This window comes from Xenopus tropicalis, chromosome 1 (assembly GCF_000004195.4).
Source record: "Xenopus tropicalis strain Nigerian chromosome 1, UCB_Xtro_10.0, whole genome shotgun sequence".
NCBI lineage: Eukaryota > Metazoa > Chordata > Amphibia > Anura > Pipidae > Xenopus > Xenopus tropicalis.
In genome coordinates this window covers 76,432,272-76,458,570 of record NC_030677.2, presented here as the reverse complement: position 1 = coordinate 76,458,570, position 26,299 = coordinate 76,432,272, and the positions used below count along the sequence as shown (strand labels likewise).

Genomic DNA, 26,299 nt, shown 5'->3' with positions numbered 1-26,299 from the left:
TTCATATATCTTACCATATTGCTTTTTATTACCCCATTTGAAGTAAAGGTGCTTCTGCCAGGAGGCATGATATAGCATGAATAGTCCAAAAGGTGCTTTGCTGTATTACATATGTGGTATCTAACATTACTGGTATTGAGAGAACCTAGGGAATAGTCACTAGTATAGATGGTGCCCCTCTTAGGGCAATAGCACATGGTGCCCAAAACTCCACAACCAAATCCGAAGCGGCCGATCATAGACATTAATCTATATTACTTGACAAGCAATTGTGTCAGTGACTGTCGGCTCTTTGTAGCCTTAAACATATACAGATGGGTTTTCAAGCTGTATTAACTTACAAGTGCTGAAACAGGTATTTGTCAGCTGAATCTGTGGTGGAGCTGCTCCAGGCCCTTTGGTGTTGTGGTTGCGGCCTACCAATAAAATGTGGAATTTAAACTGCCCGAACTGGCTCTGTATACCATTGCCCTAAGGCAGTGATCCCCAACCAGTGTTTTGTGAGCAACATGTTGCTCCCCAACCCCTTGGATGTTGCTCCCAGTTGCCTCAAAGTAGGTGCTTATTTTTGAATTTCTGGCTTGGGGGCAAGTTTAGGTTGCATAAAACCCAGTGTAACACCAAACAGAGCCTTCTATAGGCTACCAGTCCTCATAAGAGCTATCAAACAGCGAATTATGGCACTCATAGGCACCCCCAGAAACTTTTTCCATGCTTGTATTTCTCCCCAATACTTTTTCCATTTGAATGTGGCTCACGTATATAAAAGGTTGGGGATCCCTGCCCTAAGGCAATAGCTTCTGAGCCCAGTTATGTTTTCTCAGGTGTTTGTGGAATTAAGGCAAAAAAATTAAAATGAAAGATATTGTCGGATTTTAAATTATATTAAAGATTTGAAAGGCAAGTAAAGATTGACTCTCCAAAAGAGTATATCATACAACATATAGTTGGACGTTTCTACTTGTAATAAAACAGTTGATATTCTGACATTGCTGGCCCTTTCATTACTCCTCTATATTTTGTCATAAAACCACATGGTTTTCAGTTTGCTTTTGGGCTCAGCGTAGCAAAGTCCCAGATTCAACAGAAAATGAAAAAGATAATTAAAGCATTTGAAATATCAGCAGGTGTTACAGGCAGAGAAATGACTATTCACTAGAGAGACATTAAAGCCAGCACTCTACTGATATATTTTCAGTGTGTTGTACTTGTACAACTTACATAATATAGCCATATTATTTTCTCTGTAGTCATGGAAAGTAGATGGTCTGATGCACGCAGCTGAGTTGGCATTTTGGCATGAAAAAAATCGAATTCTGGAAAAAAATTTAAACATTAATAAATGCTATACAAAAGAAGCAAACCTGCTTTTCTCAGTCAGCATATCTGCAACAAGCTTTCATGTTCTCACTACATTTGTGTGGGTTTCCTCTAAGGATGCACCAAATCCAAAATTTCAGGATTTGGCTGCACGCCAAATATACCACAAGACTGAAAACTGAATTCCAAGGTAAAAATAATAATAATTCAGCAAAAATTAAATTTGGCAACTTTCTGTGATAATTAGGCTTTGGATTTAGTTCAGCCGAGCAATCTGATTTGGGGGGAGTGGGGCTTGGATTGGGCCAAATCCTGAATGTATTACAGATCTGATGCTTCCCTAGTTTTTCCCACACTCCAGAAACACATACAGGAAAGCTAACTGGCTCCTGGCTAAATTGTCCATAGTGTGAATGGGAGAAATTGAGATTTGGGACTGCAGGCTACACTGGCAAAGTAACTGATAGGAGTGATGCATGATGCAGGATATGTTAGCACTATAAAAATAAAGGAAATGTTATAACATCTGCCACCTAGACCACGCACATCATTAGAGTAGTACTAAACTAGCTACTGCTATCTTATCAGTTGCATTTTACATTAATATCAGCATTTCCTTTTAATCCTAGTTATTTGAAAGATCCATCAGATGATATGCAAATAATATTTATGTACAAACCCTACTGTATATAACTGCAAAGAATGTTAGCTCTTTATAAGTTAAAGTTAATTTTAACTGAATAGGTTTTAATTTATTGGAACTCTGGCTGTTTAACTACATATCCAGTGTGTTTTACTATTATTAGAGGAAGTTGTATACATTCTGTCTTGGGGGATGATGTGTAAGGCATGTTAACTACTGCTGAGTGACTTGCTTGTTTTCTTTTCATTTGTAGAGCTTCAGCTGCGCCAAAAGCCAATCCAAATCCTCCACAAACTGTAAGTTGCCAAACCAATTAAGAAGCACACTTTTCTAATTGTTACTAATTGCTGTTATCACTGTAAATATGTTAGCACTGAAAGTTTCCAGTAATCTTTTATTTTATTTACAATACATTAGTCAGCAGCCAGAAATGTATTGAGAAAGTGGGTTTGTGTTGTCATGTGTTAAAATTCAAAGTGACATACACAAGCCAATCATAGAAGTATTTAGGGGTCTTTTTTTTTTCTACAGTGGCTCAGTGCTTCAAAATGTTGAAGATACAGTGTAACCTCCTGTTATGTTTTTTCCAACCAGAATACTGATAGGAATTTAATTTCCATTGCTAACATACTTTACAGTTGTAGTTTGCACATAGTATGATGTGGAATTACTAATACAGTAAATAAAAACAGTATGCTCCTTTAAGAGTACTTACCTGTTAAGCACTGCTTCTTCAACCCTATAATCCATACCAGAAATGCTGTTCAGAAAGCAATGCAGTCTGCTTCATGGTTTAGTTAATTATCCATGAAACACGTGGCTTTTAAGGAGTTAAGCACAACAGCTATACAGAATTTGGTTAGTGGTTGCCGGGCAGTAATAATTAACCACAGAATCTTAATGCAGCAGGGGCGTAACTGTAGAGGAAACAGACCCTGCGGTTGCAGGAAGGCCCAGTAAGGCCCTAAGTATAATGCAATTTCAATATATCTTGGCAGAATAGGTGAACTTTAGGGGCCCCAAACTGAATTTGCTGTGGGACCCAGTAACATCTAATTATGCCACTGAGTCTTGGCTAAATGCAGAATATTTTATGTACGCTGCATATTGCTATACTTTGCAACATATTGACTATTTTTTTAGTCATTGTCTTTATATATAACATGTATTGGTCATGAATAGTGCAGCTTTTTATAAAAAATTCAGCTGCTGTAAATTAGTAGTTCAGTGAAACTTGAATATCCTCTATTTTAAAGAAGCTTTTAATTTATTAATATAGCGAAAAAACATTGATTGCTTGCATGTGTTTGGTGTGAGTTTTTGTGTGTTTTTATATAGGAAACACCTAAGGAAATTATTAAGCCTGTGCCAATAGCATCTCCCACACCTGTTGCACCCAAAGTCTCCAATGTGGCATACAATAAAGCACCTAAGCCATTTGGATCTGCAACTTCTTCCAAGCCTGCTTCGATCCCATCCGCGTCTTCTGCCTTTACCCCAGCCTCTGCATCCCTCTCAATACAGTCTTCTCCACAACCATCCGCTTTATCCCTGCTGGCTCAGGTTGGCCCACCTCCCAATTCTGCACCTGGATTGCATGCTAATTCCAAAACTACCATTGAGGGGCATTTGCCAGCTTTGAGTGCTACTAAACCTGCAGTTAATGTCCCACGGCAGCCTGCCAGCTACAGCCAAACAGCCAACCTGTATGATAATGAGGTTGCCCAAGATGGGGCTGAAGTGAGAAGAGGACAGAAAGAAAACCAGGGTGACAAACATCAAAATGGGTAGGTGGCTTATGCGTGATTTTTACTGCTGTGCATGACTTTGTTTTGGTTTAGATTTGCAAAGAAAAATGTAACTACAGAAGGCAGAGCATATCTGCTAGCCACTTTAGACTGACTTGATATCATGTCCTTTAGAGCAATGACAAATGGGGCACTTTATGGACCAGAGGATCCTGGTTAATCACACAAAAATGCCTCCTTACGCATTTTCCGCAGTACTTTACATGTGCCAATTCAGCGATATGCTGAGGGGCAGGACTTTTCAGACTCTTTACCGCATACGGTAGAGGAGACTTCCTGTGGTCAATAAAGCATCCCATCTGTCATTGCCCTTATAATTAAATGTCTCAGGCTGTGTCCTATCAAATTTTGGTTAAAACAATTGATTTTTCCTGTCTTTTATGAATACCTGGGCAGCAGCATTCTTCTTCAAATTAATATTTTTTCTTCATATTCATTACAATTTTTTTCTGCAATGATTATTACTTTGATATGCATTCATTTTATCTCTGGTTAATGGTGCCTCCACATATACCTTTTACAGAGGGCTGGGTACACAATGGCATGCAGATTAGTTAGAGTATTTACCACATTCCCCTTCAATTGCAAATGGTCTCTTTCTGGGGAAGATCTTATATTTAGCAATGCAATGTATCAAGGATTCGGTTCAGGATTCGGCCACGAATCAGCCTTTTTCAGCAGGATTCTGGTATGGACAAATCCATGTGCCTGGCCAAACCGAATCCTTAAAATTACAAGACTTTTTGTCACATAAACAAGGAATTTGAAAATGATTCACCATGCAACCCCACTGTGGCCTAATTTGCATATGCAAATTAGGATTTGGTTTGGTATTCACCCGAACCTTTCACAAAGGATTCGGGGGTTTGGCCGGATCCCAAAATAGTTGGTTCAGTGCATCCCTACTTATATTGCATGTTACTGCTTGGGAATAATAAAAAGCTCCAATGTGAATGATCTAGTTGCCCTTCACCTACTGTGTCCCATATTGCTTTCCTTGGTTAAGGCAAGGAAAACTACTATGCTGTTTATCTCCCACCCATGTCAGATTTACACATATCGTTTCTAGAAGATTGAAGTAAATACAGTATACTGAGGGTATTTTACTGTAGTGGAACATGTGGAAATAATTGTGTATAGTACAACTTCATTGTTCAGAAAACTGTATAACGACACTACTTGCATAAATTTCTGATGAAAGGGCTCATTACAGTCTGTAAATACTGTTCATGGAACAACTCAAATTAGATACTTATAAAATATATGATATAAATATACACTTCCTTAGGCTTCCAGGGTAATACAGCCCCTCCTTCTCCTTGTTCCTTCAGAGGGAATGCAAGAGTTTTGAATCCTGGAACTTTTTTAATTGTGATAGTGGAGCTTTCTTTTGCCCCACTTTCCCAAAGAGCATTCAGAAAATAAAAGGAGAGAACAGATTGCTGGGAGAGAAAAGTGTTATACAGATGAAGAAGGTGAAGGCATTAGAGAGTGTTATAGAACAGAAGAGAAGGAGAAAATAGGGGAAAAAAAGGAAGATAGAGAAAGGTAGTAGTAGCAGCATGCCTCCACCTTTTTCAACTTTTTAGCACTGGCTTTAGTAATACATGCTGCAATTCTGTAAAAGGTGGGTCAGGAAAGGGGTAGACCTTACAATACAAATTTTATAAAATATTTGATAGATGCTAGATAACTATCTGCTTATTAGGTTTAAAAGTTGAATGTAAGGCCAACTGCTTTTATACAGGTCATGGAACTCCAAGGTGTCATCTTCTATCCTCATATTTTTCAACAGGAGGTACTTTATTATAATACACAAGTTTCAGTGAGTCACTAAGCACGGATTCTAACTGATGACATCACTAAGCACTGTTTATAAAGATATAATAAAGAAAAAATAACTGGATATGTATGGCTTTTGTGTGTTATATAGCTAATGATGTAACCCTGTTTTTTTATCTTTTTTCCCCTATTTGTAACAGTGGCATCAATTAGCATTTTTACCAGCCTGGTAGCAATTCTATTTGTGGGGTTATTTGTGTGTCTTTTAAAGCATTAAATGTAATAATGCATTAAATTTACTGCTAACGCTGCCTCTAAATGGAAAACCATGCAGGGTTGTAGGTCTCTTTTTGGTTTTAGTACTTAAGTACTGAGAAATCGAGGTTTAAATAGAGTTCATGGCATCTGGTGCCTTTGCACTGTATAGGATAAACACCTTTCCTTTACATTAGTGTTACTTGTTGGCTGGTAAAGTGTCTCAGAAGAGGCAGCAACCATAGTAAGTTCATTAATCAGTGTCTTGTATAGAGAATCACTTACCTACAAAGAGATTAGGTATGTGGATGATAGGGTCTAGGCTTCCCCCATGTTATACACTGAATTAGGACTTGGGCACGCAAAGCATTTGGTCTGAAAACGCCTGCTTATGCATTTTTCGGGCCGACCCCTTCTCCATGTACCTGCTTTCAGGCAGAAGGGAGCAGATCTGCTTCTTTCAGCCTGAAGAAAAAATGCAGGCTGAGAGAAGCTGAGCAAATGCTCTGTGTGCCCAGGCCCTAAGGAATTTGCTGTGAGCTGCAGGCATGATCATTTACCATTAAATTGCAGGTCAGCTTATTATACAGTGTTTTAGTGCTGACAAGACGAAATGTAATAGAAGTTGAAAATGGTAAAACAAGTTGGCACAAATAAGAACAAAAATTAGGATTTTACAATGTAATATTCTTCATTTATCCGTTATTACTTTGTAAACTTTTTTTTATGCATAGCACAATTCACAACCATTCATCCACTTGCAGAAGTGGTCTGTAAATACTTTCCAAAATCATATTACATTTGTATCAAGCAAAGATTGTTCGTGCACAGAAAATATTTTTTACAATGACAATATAGTTCTATTCTTATTACATTCTCCAATTGGTCCATGCATACACCCTCCCTTAGTAGTGAGGGTGCAATAGAAAAGTGTCAGACAGAAGAAGAAGAAAGCAGAAGAGAAATAATTAAGGAGAGAAAGATAGCGATCAGAAGAGTATGGTGAGAGAGAAAAGGAGTTTTAGACGGGGAATATTTAACAAAATAGATGAGCAGATAAAAATGGGAGTGGCAATTTAGAAACTTTAGTAAATATTTACATTAGACAATTAGTCTAAAGAGCCGGTTTACTAAACTATTAGCACTTCTGTTTTGTATTTTTTGGTGCACATATATGTTATTTAACACCTCCACACTTAAGGTGACCATACACGTTCAGATTTTAGTCTTCTTCTGACGAAAGTTTGATTATCAGTCATATGTTTAACTGACTAAAATGTCGGATAAAGCCCTTAAAATACAAATCGAAGGATTTTTCGAACATGAAATAGTTGGCAGACACCAATTGTACAAAAGTGACTTCCATTGTAGGTCCCTCAAGGATATTGTCTGATACACTATACATGCACATATTTTATCGAAATCTGACTGAAATGTCATAACCTGACCGATCGACTTAACGACCGATCGCCATGGTACGAAAATTATCGGGACGATAATTCGAAGCCTGCACATGGTCCAAAAATTTGACCAAACTAGATTTTGTACAAAATATTATTTGTACATGAATGCCCAGCTTTAAGGGGTGATTTATCATAGTCAAGTTTGATTTTTATTTTTCTCGTTTCAAGTGTTTTTGCACTTAAAAAAACTTGAATTCGAGTTATGGTTTGAAAACTTGATTGTCTGGTATTTATTAAGGGCAAAAAAAACCTGTAATAATTTGCCATCTAAAAACTTGTGAGTTTCTATAGCCATATTCTCAAAACTCGATTTTTCAAGTTCTTAGAGCTCGTAAAATTGAAAAATTTGAGATATTAAATTTTTTTTTAATTCTAATAAGTGCTTATTAATAAATAAGTGATCATTCAATATGCATGTTTATTCGGTTTAGAAAAACTCGAATTCACAAACTCTAAAATTGATAAATAAGCCCATTAGTGTTTTGCCCCTGAAATATTACCAAAATTTTGCAAATTTTTATTTCCACCCAGAAAATTTATTTAATGTAAAACCCCAGGTCCCAAGCAAGCTGCACAATAGATCCTGTGTATCAGTGTTGTCCAACGTATTACTTTTTGTCAGCCAATTATTTTTCATACATTGTGTTTAAGTGCCAGATTATATTAAAACCACAGTGTCATACAGTGAAGTGTATAAAGCCCTTGAGAAGAAACCCTTTGAAGGGCTACATCTGGCCCAAATGCCACCAGATGGACATCCCTGCTATATATCATAGGAAGTTAAAGGATATATATCATACAATGTTATCCACTATTGGAGAACACAGTAGACGGAACTGGCCTATTTTATATGTATAATTTTTGGCATGAAATCCACACTTTCTTCTCTGGCTAATGGGCTGAATAAATGTTGGCATATCAAAATCAAAACCATGTAAAAACCTTTGATTTAATGGAAGTGCAGAGCTAAATTCCCCTTTGTTATTACATATTTCATCATATAAAATTATAAATATAAAATACTTTACAAATCTGTAGAACTTGTATTGGTGTTTGTCTATGAAGATTTTCATTCATCCAGGTCATGGTATATCTAGTATAAATAAATTTAAAGCAACTGGACTTGTTTGGTAATCATTGAAGACGTTTCACTACTCATCCGAGCAGCTTCTTCAGTTCAACTGACTGGTATGGGAAATCCTCAGCATATATACTCTTCCACTAATCCAATCACAATGGCACTATGTAACTCTTCAGAAAGGTGACATCTGAAACTCACAGAGGTGTGAATGCTGTGGAGTTACTTTGAAAGGATTACCAAAGTATCATGCAACTCTTCAAACAGGTGTTACTTGTTAGAGTTGCATGAATGGATGTGTGAAGAGTTCTGAAACTGCCGGGGTACAGATGTTAGAACAGCATTGTATGTAGCAGACAGATGGTGTCGAAGTCCCCCGCCTCTGTTAAGGGATGGTTTACGAAATGAGTGATGCCTCTAATGCAAAGCTGTACATCTAGTTTACAAAGGCATATTTTCTATAAAAACATGTTCCATGTCAAAAATCGTTGTTCTTGGATCAACTAGCATTTTTGGTTTTTCCTTTTATTATTTAATTCATCTGTGTGACCAGAACTAATTTATTTAAGTAATGTAACTTTCATTTTGAGATGACCATGTCATTTTTATTTGCTTGGAATCTCATTGGTTCAGCAGATCTTTCAGCCCTGAGGGTTATGCATACATGTTTCATACAATGCTCAGTTTCCAGATCAAAGTAACACTCAGCATGTGATCAGATACAGCAGTGCAGTGTTCTAAAAAAGAAAGAAAACCATTATCTTTAATATGAAGTTAAGTCCTAACTCCAATTCTTGGTGAAATGGTTTTCTTCTGGATATACTTCCAGTGAACAATATGTATTGGACAATGAAACCCCCATTGAATAATATATGATTTAATGCATGAAAGCCAGGAATATTATGTAAAATAAATACTAGCTGACGTACCCAGCATTGCCTGGTAATTTGATAATACATGTTTTAAAAAAAATAATGGAATACATTTCAAAAAGTACTCTGCCATTCAAAGCATTTGCACTGATGAGAAGTTCTCCAGTGCTATTAAATGCTGCAGTTATTGGTCACATAGGTAAGCAGGCTTTGTACTCAGTATAGGCAGATGATCCAGTGAGGTTCACAGGCGCAAAGACTGTTTACCCAAGCTCACTAATATACAAACCAATAAGTATAGGGTGTTTACTTTTGCAACAATTAATTGCTGAATAGTTTTCTAGTAGTATGGAATGATGCAGTGGTCAGATGGCAGGGGTGAGAGTTTGCAATAAATCAATGGCATGTTAATGCTAAGCATTATTAAAAGCACCAAGATACGTTTTGCCTTTAGTCTCGACTCTATGAAATGCTGAAATCTCATTGGCCAGATCGAATAGTGGGCTGCTGTGTTAACAAAAAGTAGTTTTGGACCTTTTAGATGTGTGGATGGTCCCTGCCTTTCATGTGCAAAATCATGATTTGTTGTAATACAACACATGAGATGGGGTCAAAGATATGCAGGGTAACTGCATGTGAGGGTTCCATGTTTTTATAAACCAAAAGTTGAAACCCTTTTGGATGAGCGGATTGTTTCTGAGAAGTTTTATTGGCTATGCCATGTCCCAGTGCATATGTCATGTGTGAATGGCAGATCTATATCTATCTATTCTATATCTATCTAACTATCATTCTCATTGTTAAAGAAGACCGGTATACTATACCCATGTAATACAAAAGAGCCATGAATATCCTGTACTTTATGTTCTTATAAACGTAGTGATGTCATCAGTTAAAATCAATGCTTAGTGATGTTATTTCTATCACATGACTCTCTGAAAGGCGTGTATTATGTCACCTCTGAGTTTTATGACCTGAATAAGGACATATGACCATGGAACTCCTCTATGACTTATAAACATACTAAGAGTTTGTTGAAATTGGCCATTGTGTGTGTGTGATAGTGATATTAGATTGTAAGCTTTACTGGGGCTATATAGATAAAGAATCATGCAAAATAACTATTTGACTTACCTTTGCAGCTTCACATACTTATTATAGTGTTCCTTTTCAAATTATCCCACAGGCCTTAATAAAGCTATGTTCATTTTAAGACAAGCTATACACACTGTAAAGGCTGTAAAAATACACCAATGAGTCAGGCCTGACCTTAGTTTCATTATTTTATTTGGTTTTTGTCATACCACATTAACTTCCTTTTTTATTAAATAATGCCATGCTAAAAAATATGATTTAAGAGTAATATATAAAGTCACAAGTGATCATATTCTTGTTTGGGCGTCATTAAAGTTATTTTAGAATATACGGTTTAAATTTCTGTAATGCCAAATCCATTAGGTAAGGTGAGGCCAAGTCTAATGAAACGAGTGATCCCACCAATGCATGGAGCACATACCTCAGACATTCTGGATCCAAGATCACAGTTGGAGAGCAGCATCTAAAAGCCAGCTGTAATCGAACTTTCCTGGCTCAGGTCAAAATCTGGCACAGATTGCGCATCACACTCCCTTTCATTTGTTTCATTTCATCATGGCAGATTTGTTTCCTCTTTATCCACATGAAAAGCCTTCACTTTTATTAACCCAAACCATACGTTTCTTCCTGAAAATGTTTGACATTTTTCAATAGAAGGATCTTGAAAAAGCTTGCTGCTGATGCCAGAACATATATATATATTTAACAAGAGACCTGCTGCTGTGCGTATAAATGTGAGGATCACAGCCTGGGTGCATTTAAGGCTCGGTACAAAACCTACTTAAGCAGTGCACTATTTTGACATTTCACATTCTTCTCTTTCCAGGTGACAGCAGTGGGAAAGTTAGTATTCTGTTCAGTTGTTAATGTACTGTGGTGACTATACATTGTGTGGGGATGGCACGCTTAAAGCAGACCATTGAGTCTACAGCTTTATATGATGCATGTACTTGCTTACAGCCATCATTGGTATTTACATAAAACCCCCTGTTTCTGAACAGCATCCAGTGGTGCACAAAGCTAGCTAGAGAAAGCCGGGATTTTAAGTTCAAGACAGGAGGTCATATTGGTCATCCATACTAGCAGGCATGTTTAATTTAGACAAAAAGGATGATCTTGATAGACATGTGTCTTTTTTACCTCACTGTTCATAGAAATTCCAGGAAATCTTAAAGTCAACCTAAATTTACACATGTGGAATGATAATTTGATCATACCGGTTACATAAAAGCCCCCCAAAGCACTGACTTATAACACCTCCGTCAGCCACTCATTTACTTATGACGCCTTCTGCCAAAAAATGTGGAATATTAAAAGGCCTTACTTTTCCTACCAAATGTAACAAAAACAGTTTCTTTAAGCTACCTTTTAGCATTAAGGGGAAGTTAATATTCAAATTAGCTTTTAGTGTGATGGAAACATTAATATTCAGAGACAATTTGCATTTAATGCAAATATTAAATCGTTTGCCTGTTCTTCTTTGGGTCAGAGGGGGAAGGGAACCAGAAAGCAGGTCTAGTGTAAGGCTTGATTTGTATTACTTATCTGTCTTTTTTTAATCCTCCATTCATCTTCCAGTCTTCTTCCTTCAGGTAGCTAGGGAATGTAGGAATCTAGCAAGCAGATTAAACTGTAGTACTAAATGTTTAAAATTACATTTTCAGTGTGAACGTTATAAATTATAGTTTTAAGGCAAGAGTCTGTGTTCAAAAAACCTTATTCTGCATATCATAGCCATACCTAAAAGAAGATCTGAAAGTGCAAATCTGCATGTGGTGGTCTGGCAAAAGGTTGATGATACACAAAAGTTCAGGAAAGACTGTGTTGCATTTTATGGACACATGCACAGCAGTGCTGTGAGTCTCTGTTTATTCTGAGGCATCAAACTAGGCTGTGTAATAATGTTATTATGAGAGAGATACAGAAGAAGCTAAGATTGTTTGTGACGATGGCCCAATACTGCACCTTATTACAGAAAAAACTTCTATACCATAATGTATCTTTTCACATTAATGATATTTCCCTATTGTAATTTAAGCTTAGCCTTGAACAATCTATTTTCCTTTTACTAACATTTTGCAATTACAGAATATACATTTGTTTATAGCATTGCGTCAAAATTCTAATAGCAATACTGAAATTATTTCAGGGTTTTTGTGCTCCACCTAGTGGTGTATATTCACTAGACCCCTTCCAAAGTGCAGCAAGCATTTCAGATGTTTTTTCCCCTTTCAATAATATTCAAGATCACAGGGCAGAAGCTATGTAATTTCAGCAAGAGCATGGCATGCACTCCGCTGAAGTTTTTACAGGGAGTCCTATTTTATGTAATACGGTAGCATGACGAAGTGTATGATGGCAGTCACTTCTGTTTGTGAAAATGTCTCGCTTTGCTGTCATCTGTACCTTTCTGTCATCTGTACCTTGCATTGCTTTTTACTGAATGGAGGACAATGCATGAGGATGTTGCTTGGCACGTTCACTTGTTTGAGTTGAACTATAGGGGAGTTATTCTGCTGTAAATGAAAATGTATATATTTTTATTTCATATATACTTAGGAACATCCAACCTACAGGCCTCAAGTTTCAGATGAAGCAAAGCGTATCTAGTGGGAAGCTGTAGTTGTAACTTTTGTGCATTCTGAATGCAACCAGTTATAATGCTTGTTAAAAAAACACAGAAATAGTACTTCAAGTTACCCTGGTCATGACCCATAGCAACCACTTAATACACATCAAGTCTGTTGCTTTGGGTTGCATATTCCCCATGTATGTGTTTATTAACACAGACTTATTTATCAACACTAGACACATTTGCACCTGGTTGGTAAACCTTAGCAACCAATAAGTGATTTGCAAAGTTTAAGTATCTAAGTTCATTTAAGCAAAAATTTGTTGGCTGCTATGACTTGGCGCACTAGGGCAAAGTTACACATGGTTGGTAAATATGCCAAATCTTCCAAGTTGGATTTCTGGTTTTAAAAAAAATAAATAATAATTTAAGGGCTACAATGCATACTGATAACGCTATCTGCTGTTTGATTATCATTTATTTTCTCTCTGACATTATTTCCTTTCTTTGTTTTTCTCCTTCTATGCCTGCTTCTTCTTCTTCTTCCTCTCAATTTCAAAGGAAAATTCCTCCCAAGCGGTAATTTTCTTTCACAAGAGCACCTTTAGCCATAACTTTTATGAATCAGTATTTAACTGCCATCTTGTGGTTGAAAACAAGAAATACACTGCTTAAGTACATGTATATGTTGTGTATTGATCTCTAAAAATATATTATATTGATATAATGTATGGCTGCTATATTTTATGGGTGGAGTTTTATGAAATATTAGTATGAAGAAATATAAGTATGCTTTGCAAAGCTTATTCATAAACCCCAATTTATTAAGAGCTCAATTTAAAGCATAGTTTTTACTTCTTTATAATTTAGTGGGTAAATTACATTCTCATTTTACACCTCCAAAAGAAGTCCAAAAGTATGTAGGTAGAATGGTTTATAATTATTAGTGACTTTAAGAAGGGAGTGGTCATCCTCATGCCACCATGCTACTAAAGACCTGTGCTTGCCTCAGGTTATTCTCAAATTGTATTACAATGATATCAACATTTGGCTTCTTATCTTACAGTCCTCCTCGAAAGCACATTGTGGATACCTACACAGATATCTACCACACATCAGCCTACAGTGATGCCAGCAAGAAACGTTTGATTGATAATACCGAAGATTGGCATCCCCGCACTGGCACCACTCAGTCTCGTTCCTTCCGTATCCTGGCTCAGATGACTGGCACTGAACACAGTGAGTGAACAGAATAATGCATAATAATCCAATGTAAAATTAAACTTCGCATGTAGTAGTTGTACAGTGAGTGACCAGTAAACTTTGACAGCAGATGTCTTTAAAGTGCGATTTCTTTTTACTAGGTTGTGTTGTAGCTTTTTCCTTGCTGTCACTGGAGATCATAAGCAGTATGAAATGTGTTAATGTAAATAGTGTATCTGGTTTATAAAAACCAAGTGCTTTCACACTATGCTATTAGTTTTTCCTTACTTTAGAAATGTTTAAACACTTTTTTTTTATTTTTTGTTTCTCAAATAGTGAGTGAACCAGAGCCTGAAAATGTGCAAAAGACCAAGTAAGTTGAATTTCTATATATATTTGTACTAACCATTATAACAACAAGACTCCTGTCTAGTTCTGCAAGCATCCTGTGGAACTGTGTTGTCAGATTATGTCCTTAAATGTAAGTTTTTTTTCCTACCTGTCTTTGCCTTGCCTGGGATCTCTGGGTTTGAAATATGATGGCAAACTGGATTTCATAGCATGTATTGTATTTTGATTGGCTAAAGCCCCTTTATTTAGTGGGGATACTGGAGTGTGCCATGAAGTTAATAGCATGATGCCGGACCTGTGTTGGGGTGCTTTCTGGAGTTGACGTTTCATGTTGTTACAGTTGCGTTTTTGTTTATTGGTATTGCTTGTTCTTGGCAAGAGTGTTCAGCCGATTTCTTAACAGCCTGGACAACCTGAGCTCATTGGCAGCAGAGATGAGTGAATTGACATTTTATTTAGCAAGATTTAATGACTGGTACATTACTTGTGGTTTGTGCAGTGCCAGCAAAGATTCATGTGATTTGAAACTAAATTACGATAATCATTATTTGAATCATGTAAAATCTGCCACAAATTTTCCCAAAGTTCATAAAAAAAAAGAATTGTCAAATTCCTTTTAAAGAAGTTTTGTATGTTGGCATTTGCTCATCTCTCATTGGCAGCATAAGCAATAAGCAGCAATTTAGGTGCATGATAACTATTAAGCAGTCCTGTCTTCATTTTCTCCTTACTTCTCTTCTCTATCGTTTCTCTTTTTGTAGGGAAAAGATTCCTGTGCAAACCATTAGCCCCAAATACACAAAATTACGTGACTGGCACCATGGCGTTTCAGCCCGCGTTCTTAATGTTCAGTGAACTGTTGCACTTTATTTAAGTTATCACTTTTCTAAACTGATGGCTTTACCCTCTTACTTTTTCCTTCTCTTGCATGAGGATAGATTCAGTGTGTGCATATCAATTTAGCTGTGCTTTAAGGGAGCTGATCCCGGTGGTGGAACAAGACCACGGAGGGCCCCAGTACCAGAATATTGCTTGGGCCCATCTTCCACAGGAAAATTACTTGAAAATCACTTAGTACATCCATACTTAGAAAGCATTGGACTCATGGGTGTATTTTATAGCTAGTAGTGCCATTAGTATTTTCGAAATATGTGGCTTAGAGCCTGTGGGAAATAGGAAATTGGATTAACATTAATAAGGTGTGCTAGTTTGTTCATTGTTCATAAAGGAAATGCAATAAAATTGTGTCAAGATGAAAAAGAAAGTATTTTATGCAATTTGCCACTGATTCATTTGGCCTCCCTGATGGTTATGCATGTATTCCGTAATATCCTTGTCCTGTTTACAATGAAAAAAAAGGTATTATAGTATGTAGATTGGCATTACAGCCTTCTTTCCCCGCCATGTTACATGACCTGCTGACGTACAAAAATAGAGGCAACAACAATCAAAAAATCAGTTTTTCAGTAAAAATGGTCCATTATATTGTGACACTGAAATTCTTCTCAATAGTAATCTTCCAATATAGCGGGTCACTGAAAGTATAATGGAAATTCTTCTGAAATGATAAGGTAAACTCCTTCCCTGGAAAATCACTCTTCTGATACCTTTTTTATTATGTTGTTCTAGAATTTGTTTGAGTTTACATTATATTCCCAAAAGTATCCAGAGACCTTCCTTTCCAACATCTCTTTCTGAAACCAAGGCTATTACAAGAATGTATGCCCTTCATTTTCTAAAATAACAGTGTCTGCTGTTTTTGAAAGACTTTCAGTGTCGGTCTATTCCACAGCGGTACCAGAAAAAAATGGTCCTTGTTGGCCTCTCTGGCCAAAACTCTCCCAACTCAAGGCAGCCACAATCTCTTATATACCCGCCTTGCCCTGGTGATTTCAGGTATGGGCAGGTTGCATGCTGCTATATGAGATTGAAGCATACAAATTCAGGCCTGTCTGAACTGGAAAAAGGTGGGTTAGATGTGTAGGTGGGCAGCCAGTGGCAGCAGTCCCTGTGGCCTTCAGGTGCCTAGTCTGACACTGAAAGACTATCCACTAGGTTTTGGAAAATTGTTGGTGGGATTTTCTTCCATTAATACAAAAGAGGTATTAATGAAGTTGGGCAGTGGTTTTGGTCAGTCAATCCTGGCTTGCAGGCTAGCAGTTTTCCAACTTATCCTCCAGGTGTATAGTTGGGTTGAAGTCAGGTCTTTATGCAGGCCAGTAAAGTTCTTTCAGTCCCATCTGGGTAAACCCATTCAGTATGACCTTTGCTTAATGCTTGGCGCCATCATTATGTTGAAACAGGAAAGAGCCTTTCTAACCTATTGCCAAATAGGAAGAAGCTTGGAATTGTCAGAGATGTCACTATGTGCTACAGCCTTAAGGTTTGCTTTCTTTGGACCTAGCCCAAACCATAGAACACAGCCACAAGTCATATCCTCTTCCACCAAACCTTACTGTAAGCATTATGAATTTAGACAGGTATTGTCCTCAGACAGGTATTGCTTTTGGAAGCCGGCAGTGACTGGATACTTTTGGCCATATAATGTAGTCTGATGACTATCTGAAGAGTATTGTGAGGTGTGTAATGGAATCATGGTTGAATTTCGCTTTCAAAACAATAAAAGCAGCCTGATGCAGAATGCGACTTATTGTGTATGTAGTTCTAGGGATCTCTGTGCATGGAATCTGCACTGCACCTTGCGTTTGAACATTACATTATTTCTGTATGACTTGACAGGCTGCTGTTCTGCTTTTCAGTTTAATTTATATTGGGTTTTTTTAACAATGCTTAAACAGACCATCAGTGTTCCATCTGTATATATAATTTTGCAGCTGTACAACAAAATGTTCTGCATTTATTTATTTAAGGCCTAGCAATGCATTCATATTTGTTTTGTTGGCTATATATTAGCTTACAGACACATTACAGGAATACATAGGTAGGGCTTTCGAACTTTGCCTACTTTATAAAGGAGAAATGTAATTAAATAACATGTTGCTGCTATGTTAGGTTGTATTTGGCAATATCAATTTATAATTCAGCATTGGTACACTTGCAGAGCTGCAGAAATTTTAGATTTATGTGCTGTTTAACAGTTTGGTAAATAATTAATCTGTAGGCCTGATGCCCAACGGTGTCTTCCAGTTGCCTTATAATAGGAGGGTATAAGCAGTTTCCTGTACAGCAGGAATTGACAGTATTGGAGTCACAATAAACAAATGCAGCTTTATATATCTTAAAGGGGAACTCCACCAATATAATAATAAAATATAAGATTTTGTAAAATGAAAGACAATGCTAAGTAGAATCCAATGTGCATTCATTAAAATGTTTATGGATTTTAGTTATTAGTACATTTAAAATACCACTGAAACAATGCAATTGTCAGCCCTCCTCCAGTGAAGACTTTATTTTCCACAGTTCCTTGCATACTGCTGTAATTCCTGCTCTCTACAGGTCTGTTAATCACAGAGCCATGCAAGGCACTGTATGTATTAAAGTATTGGTTGAAGGAGAGGTAGCCCCTGCTACGTTGTTTCAATGGCACATGTAGTGAGAATGTGCAGTGGATGGAGTAGCAAGGGACTGACAAATTCTGCTTTCAGTGGCAATTACATTTACAGTAAGAGTGATAACAATATAAATGTGTATTGGAGCAATCCTTAAAAGTTTGTTTCCTTCTGAAAATCAGTTTGCGTTGCCAAATACATTTAGTTACAGTTTTCTGCTAATGAATAGTTATTCTATATCTACAGAATGTTTTATTTATTTTTAGATGTGTGTTTATGCAAAACCACCACAATAACATAACAATGTTCCAATTTGTGAGATTTATCCTGTAATATACAGAATTATGGTGCTCAAATTCAAAAACTGTATTTGTTTAAACAACTTAATAAATGTTCTTCCCACCTGAGTTTCTTCATTGTCTTTATGCAGTATTCACTACTTACTGTACACTGGGAAGTATGTGTTTCACAATGCATGTACTACCTATAAAGCTCAACAAGGACACCAACAAAGTTTAAAGAAAAAACAAAAAGGCACTTTGTTAATTACAAGTATTACCAAATATATATCCCCAAAATATAGTGAAAATATAGAGGTTTTCTTCCTCTATATTGTTTTATAAATATTGCCTAAAATAGACTGGCAACTTTTTATACTCTGTGTATATATTTTTTTTTTTAGTGAGTGATGAGCTGCCATGGTATGACATCTAAAAAGCTAGTTACATCTTTCTCATAGACTTTAGTGAAGCAGTGACTCAAATTTCCAAACTGTCAGGAACACAAATGGTAGAATGCATGCTTATTCAGAGGGCAGCATCTCATGCAAATAAGAAAAGAACAATTTACAAACGATCAAAAGGCACCATATGATGGTGCTTTTTTACCTTTAATGGTAAAGGCTCCTCTTCAGCTGCACATAGAACAAACTTAATTTAGAGAAAGTGGGTACTGGCCCAAGGAGAATCCTGAACAAACATGAAAAATTCCAAGAAATTATTTGGTTCATTTGCCTTTGAGCTAATGGTATCAGATGTTGTTTTTTTTCAGCCTTTCTTCGAAACTTGTTTTTAAGAGTTGGCAACAGTTTGATATCTTCAGTTCAGTCTACACTCAGCCCTCTGGGAAAATATTTCTATATAGCATTTCAGCATTGAGTGGGGGAATTTGAAGATATCAAACTAAGCAATAGTGCGCTGCCATTGGAACATAAAACTGCATACAGGAGCACACTGCTTTAATGGTGTACTGTAATGACATTCACACAACATACATACCGGGATCAATTTAATCAGTAGCCAATTAACCTGCCTGTTATTGTACCCTGAGGAAATCCACGCAGGTATGAGGATAACCTAAACATTTCTTGCAGACAGTGCCCCAGTCAAAGACAAGCTCTGGACTCCACCAAACAAGCATACTGCCTGGCTTATGTACTTTATATTGTATATTGGGCTGCTGGAAAATAAGCATTTTTGAGCTGTGCATTTTGTTTCATTTTAAATATTTATAATATCCTAGACAGGCCACACACATTGGTAAAATAACAGTATATTTGTATATACACATGTTGGGTCACTTAGCAGGAGTGCAGATCCAATTATTACAAGGTCAACTGATTACTCCATACATAAGCAAAGTGTATAATTGCCTAAATGGTATTAGAGCTTAGCCAACTTGGAAGCCCATGCATAGAGACAAATTCCAAATATGAAATAACTCTATAAAATAATAATGGTTATTGGCATACAGTAATATAGGCTTCAACAATGTTTTATTTTCATTACAAAAGGATCTTGCAAAGAAAATATTCAAGTTAATTTTGTAAAATAAATACATCAGCTGACTTCACAATTATAATCACATGGTGTCTTAATATAATAACAAGCATTTTCCCAGTTCAGTTATGGCATGGCTGATAGCTTAAAAGGCATTCTATGTTTCTCAATGAATAAATTAATTCCAGTTAAACTAAACATCAGGTCAGTTGCTAATCATGCAATAAGTGAGTGTTCAGTATTTATGGACTACGACTGAATCATATGGAAGAAATGTGAGATGAGTGTATTATTTAAACTGACTCTATTTAACAGATAGTAACAGAACAGATTTTACTGCAGTCCCTCTAAGCATATTTTACTTGTGGCAATCAAGTGGTAGGTCAGTAAACAAGCCCTGCAAATTACTACTGATGCTGTTATATCATAAATTCTAGTGAGCATGGGCTTTTAATCCTCCTGTTCTTTTTCTGCCCCCTGTTAATGATATCATTGGTAAGCACTGTGTAACTTGATGACATTATATGATAACTGAGGGGAATGACTCTACCACACTCTATAGCTTGCCTAGCAAAGCTGCAGTGTTAAATTGTGTCAAGTTATCATGACCGTTTCTATGTATTTCCATGGCAATGAGAATTTCTAGGGTTCCATCAATGTGACTAGTGATATGTATGTGTCTCAGTTGAGATAAAAGATGGTCACGTGTTAATAAAAGTATACTCTATGATTTTTCAGTACATGTGTGGTCTGACAATCCCAAACTTATATCCATGTACTTTGGATAATGGTCTTTTGATCAAATGGGCAAGCTTAAAAATTAAATCTTCCAAGGCAGAATATCAGTCAGTATATAGTGCCTCAGCAGCTGAGGAAGTGAGGGTTCCGGCTGTCACCGCAAATGGATGGATTAACAGAAAGGTGGCCATACCATATATGGCCCCTTGCATGCAATCTGAAAGCATTGTGGCCTTCGTATGGCCACCATTATGAACAAAGTACAGGTATGGGACCTGTTATCCAGAATTCTCGGGACCTGGGGTTTCCCGGATAAGGGATCTTTCCGTAATTTGTATCTCCATATCACAAGTCTGCTAAAAAATCATTCAAATATTGAATAAACCCAATAGGATTGTTTTGCATCCAATAAGGATTAATTATATCTTAGTTGGGATCAAGTACAAGGTTCTGTTTTATTATTACAGAGAAAAAAGGAATAATTTTTAAACATTAGAATTATTTGCTTATAATGGAGTCAATGGGAGAAAGCCTTTCTGTAATTCGGAACTTTCTGGATAACGGGTTTCCGGATAAGGGATCCTATACCTGTAGTTGAATATAGAAATTTTATTCTGTTATCCAGCTGCAGATCCGAGAGTAATTTTATGATCTTCTTTATTCTTAGGGAAAGTAATATTTGCAATGGTGATATCAGGTAATGTGGTTAACACATATGTGTTTTATTCACCTGCCTGCTAAATAATTATAACCACACCAGATATTTCAAGATGTCACTTTGCTAATACATTAGAGTATTTAAGGCAAACAAAGTTAAAATTATGATTTACCTCTGATCATTTTGCAACGTTATGACCCACAATGAACAAACTTGTAAATAACACACATCCTGTCCTATTCCCTTCCTTGCCTCCTAGTTTCCTTACCTCCCGGTTGCATTTCTAGGGAAGCACTGAATCCACTATTTTCGGATTTGGCTGAACCCCAAATCCTCCGTAAAAGATCTGCCTGAATAGAACTGAATCCTTAGCCTAATCTGCATATGCAAATTAACATACGGAAAGAGCTGCGTTCGCGCGGTGAAAAATTTGCAACTTCTGTGTTTATGTGACAAAAAGTCACGTGATTTTAAGGATTCGGTTCAGCCAGGAGCACAGTATCGGCCGAATCCGAATCCTACTGGAAAAAGGCACAATCTTGGCCGAATCCCCAACTGAATCCTGGATTTGGTGCATCCCTATGAATTAAATACCTGAATAAGAGCAAGGCTTGCAGACAACATGGGGGATTTGATATTGGACATATGATTTGTTTAAACCAATTTTGCTAGTAGGTACTGGATGCAGTTCTAAGAAACTGTGTGCCAGCTTATAACCTTTTTGCCATGTTTTGGCAACACCAAGAATTCTTATTGTTTTATATTGTTCATGTAGATTTGTGTATGCATTTTATGTGTATTCCCAATAAAAATACTAGCCATATTGGAAAGTACCTACAAATACTTTTAAAAAAATTGGAATTTATAGTAGGTGTATAAATCATTGCCCTTGGATATTATTAGATGAGGAAAATTAGGGAAATGAAACAAAAAAACCTGTGACTGTAGGAAAATTGTGGCATCAATGGGGAGTACATTGTTCTCTTTCTATAATTGTTGTGGAGTTCTGCCTTCTCATTAAAATGCGTTCTGCATCTGGAACATGATTACTTTTATCTAAAAGAATAATCAAAGTATTTCCAACCTAGAATTATATAAGCAGGAGAGGAAAACATGCTTTTAAAATAGACTCACTGTGGTTCTTTTACTGTATAATTTTGGAGAGAATAGATTAAAGGAACAGTAACACCAAAAAATAAGAGCTTTAAAGTAATAAAAATATAATGCACTGTTGCCCTGCCCTGGTAAAACTGGTGTGTTTGCTACAGTAACACTAATATCATTTATATAATAAGCTGCTGTGTAGCCACGGGGGCAGCCATTCAAGCTGGAAAAAAGGAGAAAAGGCACAGGTTACATAGCAGATAACAGATAAGTTCTGTAGAATACAATAGTGTTTTATCTGTTATCTGCTATGTGCCTGTGCCTTTTCTCCTTTAAATGGCTGCCCCCATGGCTTCACAGCAGCTTATTTATATAAATTATAGTAGACTTTCTGAAGTAAACACACAACTTTTACCAGTGCAGGGCAGCAGCACATTATATTTTAGTTAGTTTTATACACTTTAATTTTTTGGTGTTACTGTTCCTTTAATAGCAAAACAATTACAATGTAATCAATGTTAAGTTTGGTGATGTAAGACTGATGTCTAGCACTAGAAATGTATCTAGTGCTTTGAGTAGAAAACATACTTTGAGAAGTAAAGTTACTTGGAATTTTTGAACACTTCTTTGGTGATAACTGTTTTTTAGGTGATAACTGCCCAAATACAGTATAAGGGCTGTTGCTTGCATGTTATTGTACTGCTAGCCAGATGTGGGCTGACTTTTCACACATGTGAAAGTATGTCATCTCAAAGTATGCTTTCTTCTCAAAGTATGTTTGATCTCATATTCAGCATTGGATGCTGTCATCTTGTTGATACTCTGCTTTCCAAGCCAGTATTGTTCTTAACAAGAGCAACTTCTAAATATCATTAAAGCACCTCTGCAGAGTCTCCTAATGGAAGAGAAGATCGGAAACTTTCTCAGAATGCTGAAGCCTGTTCAGTAGCAACTCAGACTGATGTACCTGTAGAAGATGTGACATTGATATTGGATCTTTCCGAGAGGTCTGCTTGCTGCTGTGCTTGTAGTAATGCATCACCAGTCATAATAATCATGTTACTGATCTAGTGTGTTAAGTTATAAGATTCATTATTATACATAATAGAGAAGAGGTAAAAGGTGACTGCAAAGTCTTCTCACTATTGATGATCTGCTGCTATCTCCTTTGCATGAGCGATGTCTTCTGCAGCATGGTTCCATGGCACTTTAGATCATCACTGCCATAGCTATACATTATACAGTAACTTTTTTCTTTACCATTATAGTCCTCATTAATAGAATGTGCAGGATATCACTTGGGAATGTTATTAATTGCCTAGGAGATATAGGTTTTAAATCTCTTGAGCTCTGTAAATAAATACAACCTTTATGTTTTTTCATAAAAACTAGATTATCTGGGTACTTGTATTTAAAAATGATTAAACAATTTGCCCTCAAAAAATAATGTCCCATTGACATTTACTTATTGTATACGCCTATTATTTAAACACTTCAAATTACTTCTGACTGACTCCTTGGCACTGTATTACACAGCTCACATTCCTAGGTACATGACTCATGAAAGTGAAGCACATTTATGAGGAAAAATGTTTTAAAAGCTCTTTTGACCATCTTGTATTTTCCTTCTTCGTTTTTCTATTATGTTCTATATTAAACTGGAATGTGAATGTTTGGACCACAGGCCAGAACCTGCACTGCTGGAAAGAGAGGAGACATATTTTGTGTCTTCATGTAGAACATCCCCAGAAAAGTCAGCTGTTCAGACCAGCCCTTCTCAGTCTCCCCATAGGAGGTAAACCGATTTCAGCCATTGGTTTAACAAAGCAAATCATCAAGGGAGGTGCTCCGCACTGGTCAAGGGCTTCTTTCTTATTGCAATGGTTAGCATTGTATGACAGTGGCTCAGTGCCACTTTTAAACTGTCCATTCTGTTCGCTTACTACCCAAACTGTTTGATCACTGGTTCATTTATATTACCCCAAATGTTTTTTTTTAGTTAATCAATCTGTTATATCTAGGGTTGTGCCAATGTGTCTGGTGAATGTATCAATTAGCCGTTTTACTGTGTTGGGGAATGCATTAGTATTAACTGCGAGTGGCTGGATTACAAAGTGGTAGTTTAGCTATCCATCTGACTGGGCAAATTAAACAGCTGTCCTAGATACTTGAAATGTCAGCCACATCTGGCTAGCAGTACAATAACATGCAAGCAATAGCCCTTATATTTTAGCAGTTATCACCTGCTTGTGGCACAAGCAAAAAAAAAAAATGTACATATCCAAGTACAGGTATAGGTCCCATTATCCAGAATGCTCGGGACCAAGGGCATTCCAGATAAAGGGTCTTTCCATAATTTGCATCTCCATACCTTAAGTCTACTAAAAAATAAATAAAACATTAATTAAACCCAATAGGCTTGTTTTGCATCCAATAACGGTTACTTATATCTTAGCTGGAGTCAAGTACAATGTACAGTTTTATTACTGCAGGGAAAAAGGAAATCATATTTAAAATTCTGAATTATTTGATTAAAATGAAGTCTATGGGAGACGGGCGTTCCGCAATTCAGAGCTTTCTGGATAACAGGTTTCCGGATAATGGATCCCATACCTGTAACCTTCTCATAAAGACAGTTTGCCGAGACAAAGCACCCAATGTACCCTATTGCTTTTTCTTGTCCATGGTAGATACCAGCATACTATAAAGGTATTAAAGGGCAAGGAAAGGCAAAGTCACTTGGGGGTGCCAAAATGTTAGGCACCCCCAAGTGACTTTAATCGCTTACCTTGTACCCCGGGCGTAGTGCTTCCTCCTTCCGGCTTCGTTCTTGGAACGACTAAGGACAAGCACATGCGCATTAGAGTGAAAAGCCGACTTCTCTGTTAAAGTTCAGCTTTTCACTCTACTGCACATGCGCGCAAGCGAACTCGGAAGTAGGAAGTGCTGCAGCTACCCCGGGCTGGTGCTGTTCTCTCCGTATAGGGGCACCAGCCCGGGGTAAAAGTAGACGATTAAAGTAACTTGGGGGTGCCTAACATTTGTGACTTTGCCTTTCCTTCTCCTTTAAGGGCCAGTACTATGCAACAGGTGGAAATAGACACATGTCATGTCTGAATTGGTGAAATCATAGAACTGGTCATTATTTCACTTATGGTTGCTCTGTACATATGACAAGTATGCAATGGTTTTGTGTTCCCACTTCTGGCCCTGCTAGCAAACTATGTAAGTTACAAGCCAAAACTACTAGTAAATACATATGCTAAAATGGAGGTCCTTTTTGAGTGTGATTCTAGAGCTCTGATTACAGGGCATAGAATGTCAGACTATGTATTCCAAGAATTTGAAAATAGCAATTAAACCTATAGATTGAGTTGAATTATAATTTTTTCAACACACTGTATCATTTATACTAAGGAATGCACCAAATACAGAATTCGGTTCAGGATTCGACTAAGATTCAGACTTTTTTTTTGTCAGGATTCGGCCAAATCCATGCTCCTGGCTGAACTGAGTCTGAAACCTAAAAATCACATGTCTTTGTCACGTAAACACGGAAGTTGCGCCGTAACTAATTAGCATATGTTAATTAGGATTCGATTCTGTATTCTCCTGAATCTGAAAAAGTGGATTGGGTGCATCTCTAATTTATTCATAACATATCATATAACAATCAAAAGCAAATTTCTACTTTTTCTTGATATTCTCTTTACTTTCTCTTTCCCTTATTTTTTTCTTTTTTCCTGCTGTTTTTTTTTCTACAGAAAGTCATTATTTGACAATCCTTTGGAATCCTTACCAAAAGCTGCACCTTTCCCTCCTGCTACTGTTCAGATACTTAAAGTCAATAGTCAAGTAGCTACAATCGCCAAAACAGCATCTGTTTACATGAGGTTTGATTTTTTTACTTTGAATTGTAGTATGGCACAAAACCCAATATGTTCACACCATACTCCTATTATAAGTTACATTAAAATAGGATAGGATGTAATAAAACCAATGTTAACAAATGGTTTAATACTCACAAGCCTGCTGATTTGAACACTCCTCAAACCCCTCCTACAAGG

The 26,299-nt window shown here is 36.8% G+C and overlaps 1 protein-coding gene across 16 annotated transcripts in view; it reads left to right on the top strand.

Annotated features, from left to right (window-relative positions):
• Positions 1-26,299, top strand: part of pdlim5 (PDZ and LIM domain 5) — a 130,040-nt gene that overhangs the window by 67,390 nt on the left and 36,351 nt on the right. For 2 of the 16 annotated variants that reach the window (XM_031899670.1, XM_012961664.3), the window contains exons 4-12: positions 2,217-2,259; positions 3,302-3,750; positions 13,450-13,467; positions 13,955-14,127; positions 14,428-14,464; positions 21,138-21,167; positions 23,111-23,239; positions 23,917-24,027; positions 25,997-26,125. In XM_031899670.1, coding sequence (XP_031755530.1) covers positions 2,217-2,259; positions 3,302-3,750; positions 13,450-13,467; positions 13,955-14,127; positions 14,428-14,464; positions 21,138-21,167; positions 23,111-23,239; positions 23,917-24,027; positions 25,997-26,125 — 1,119 coding nt within the window. 16 annotated transcript variants of the gene reach the window in all.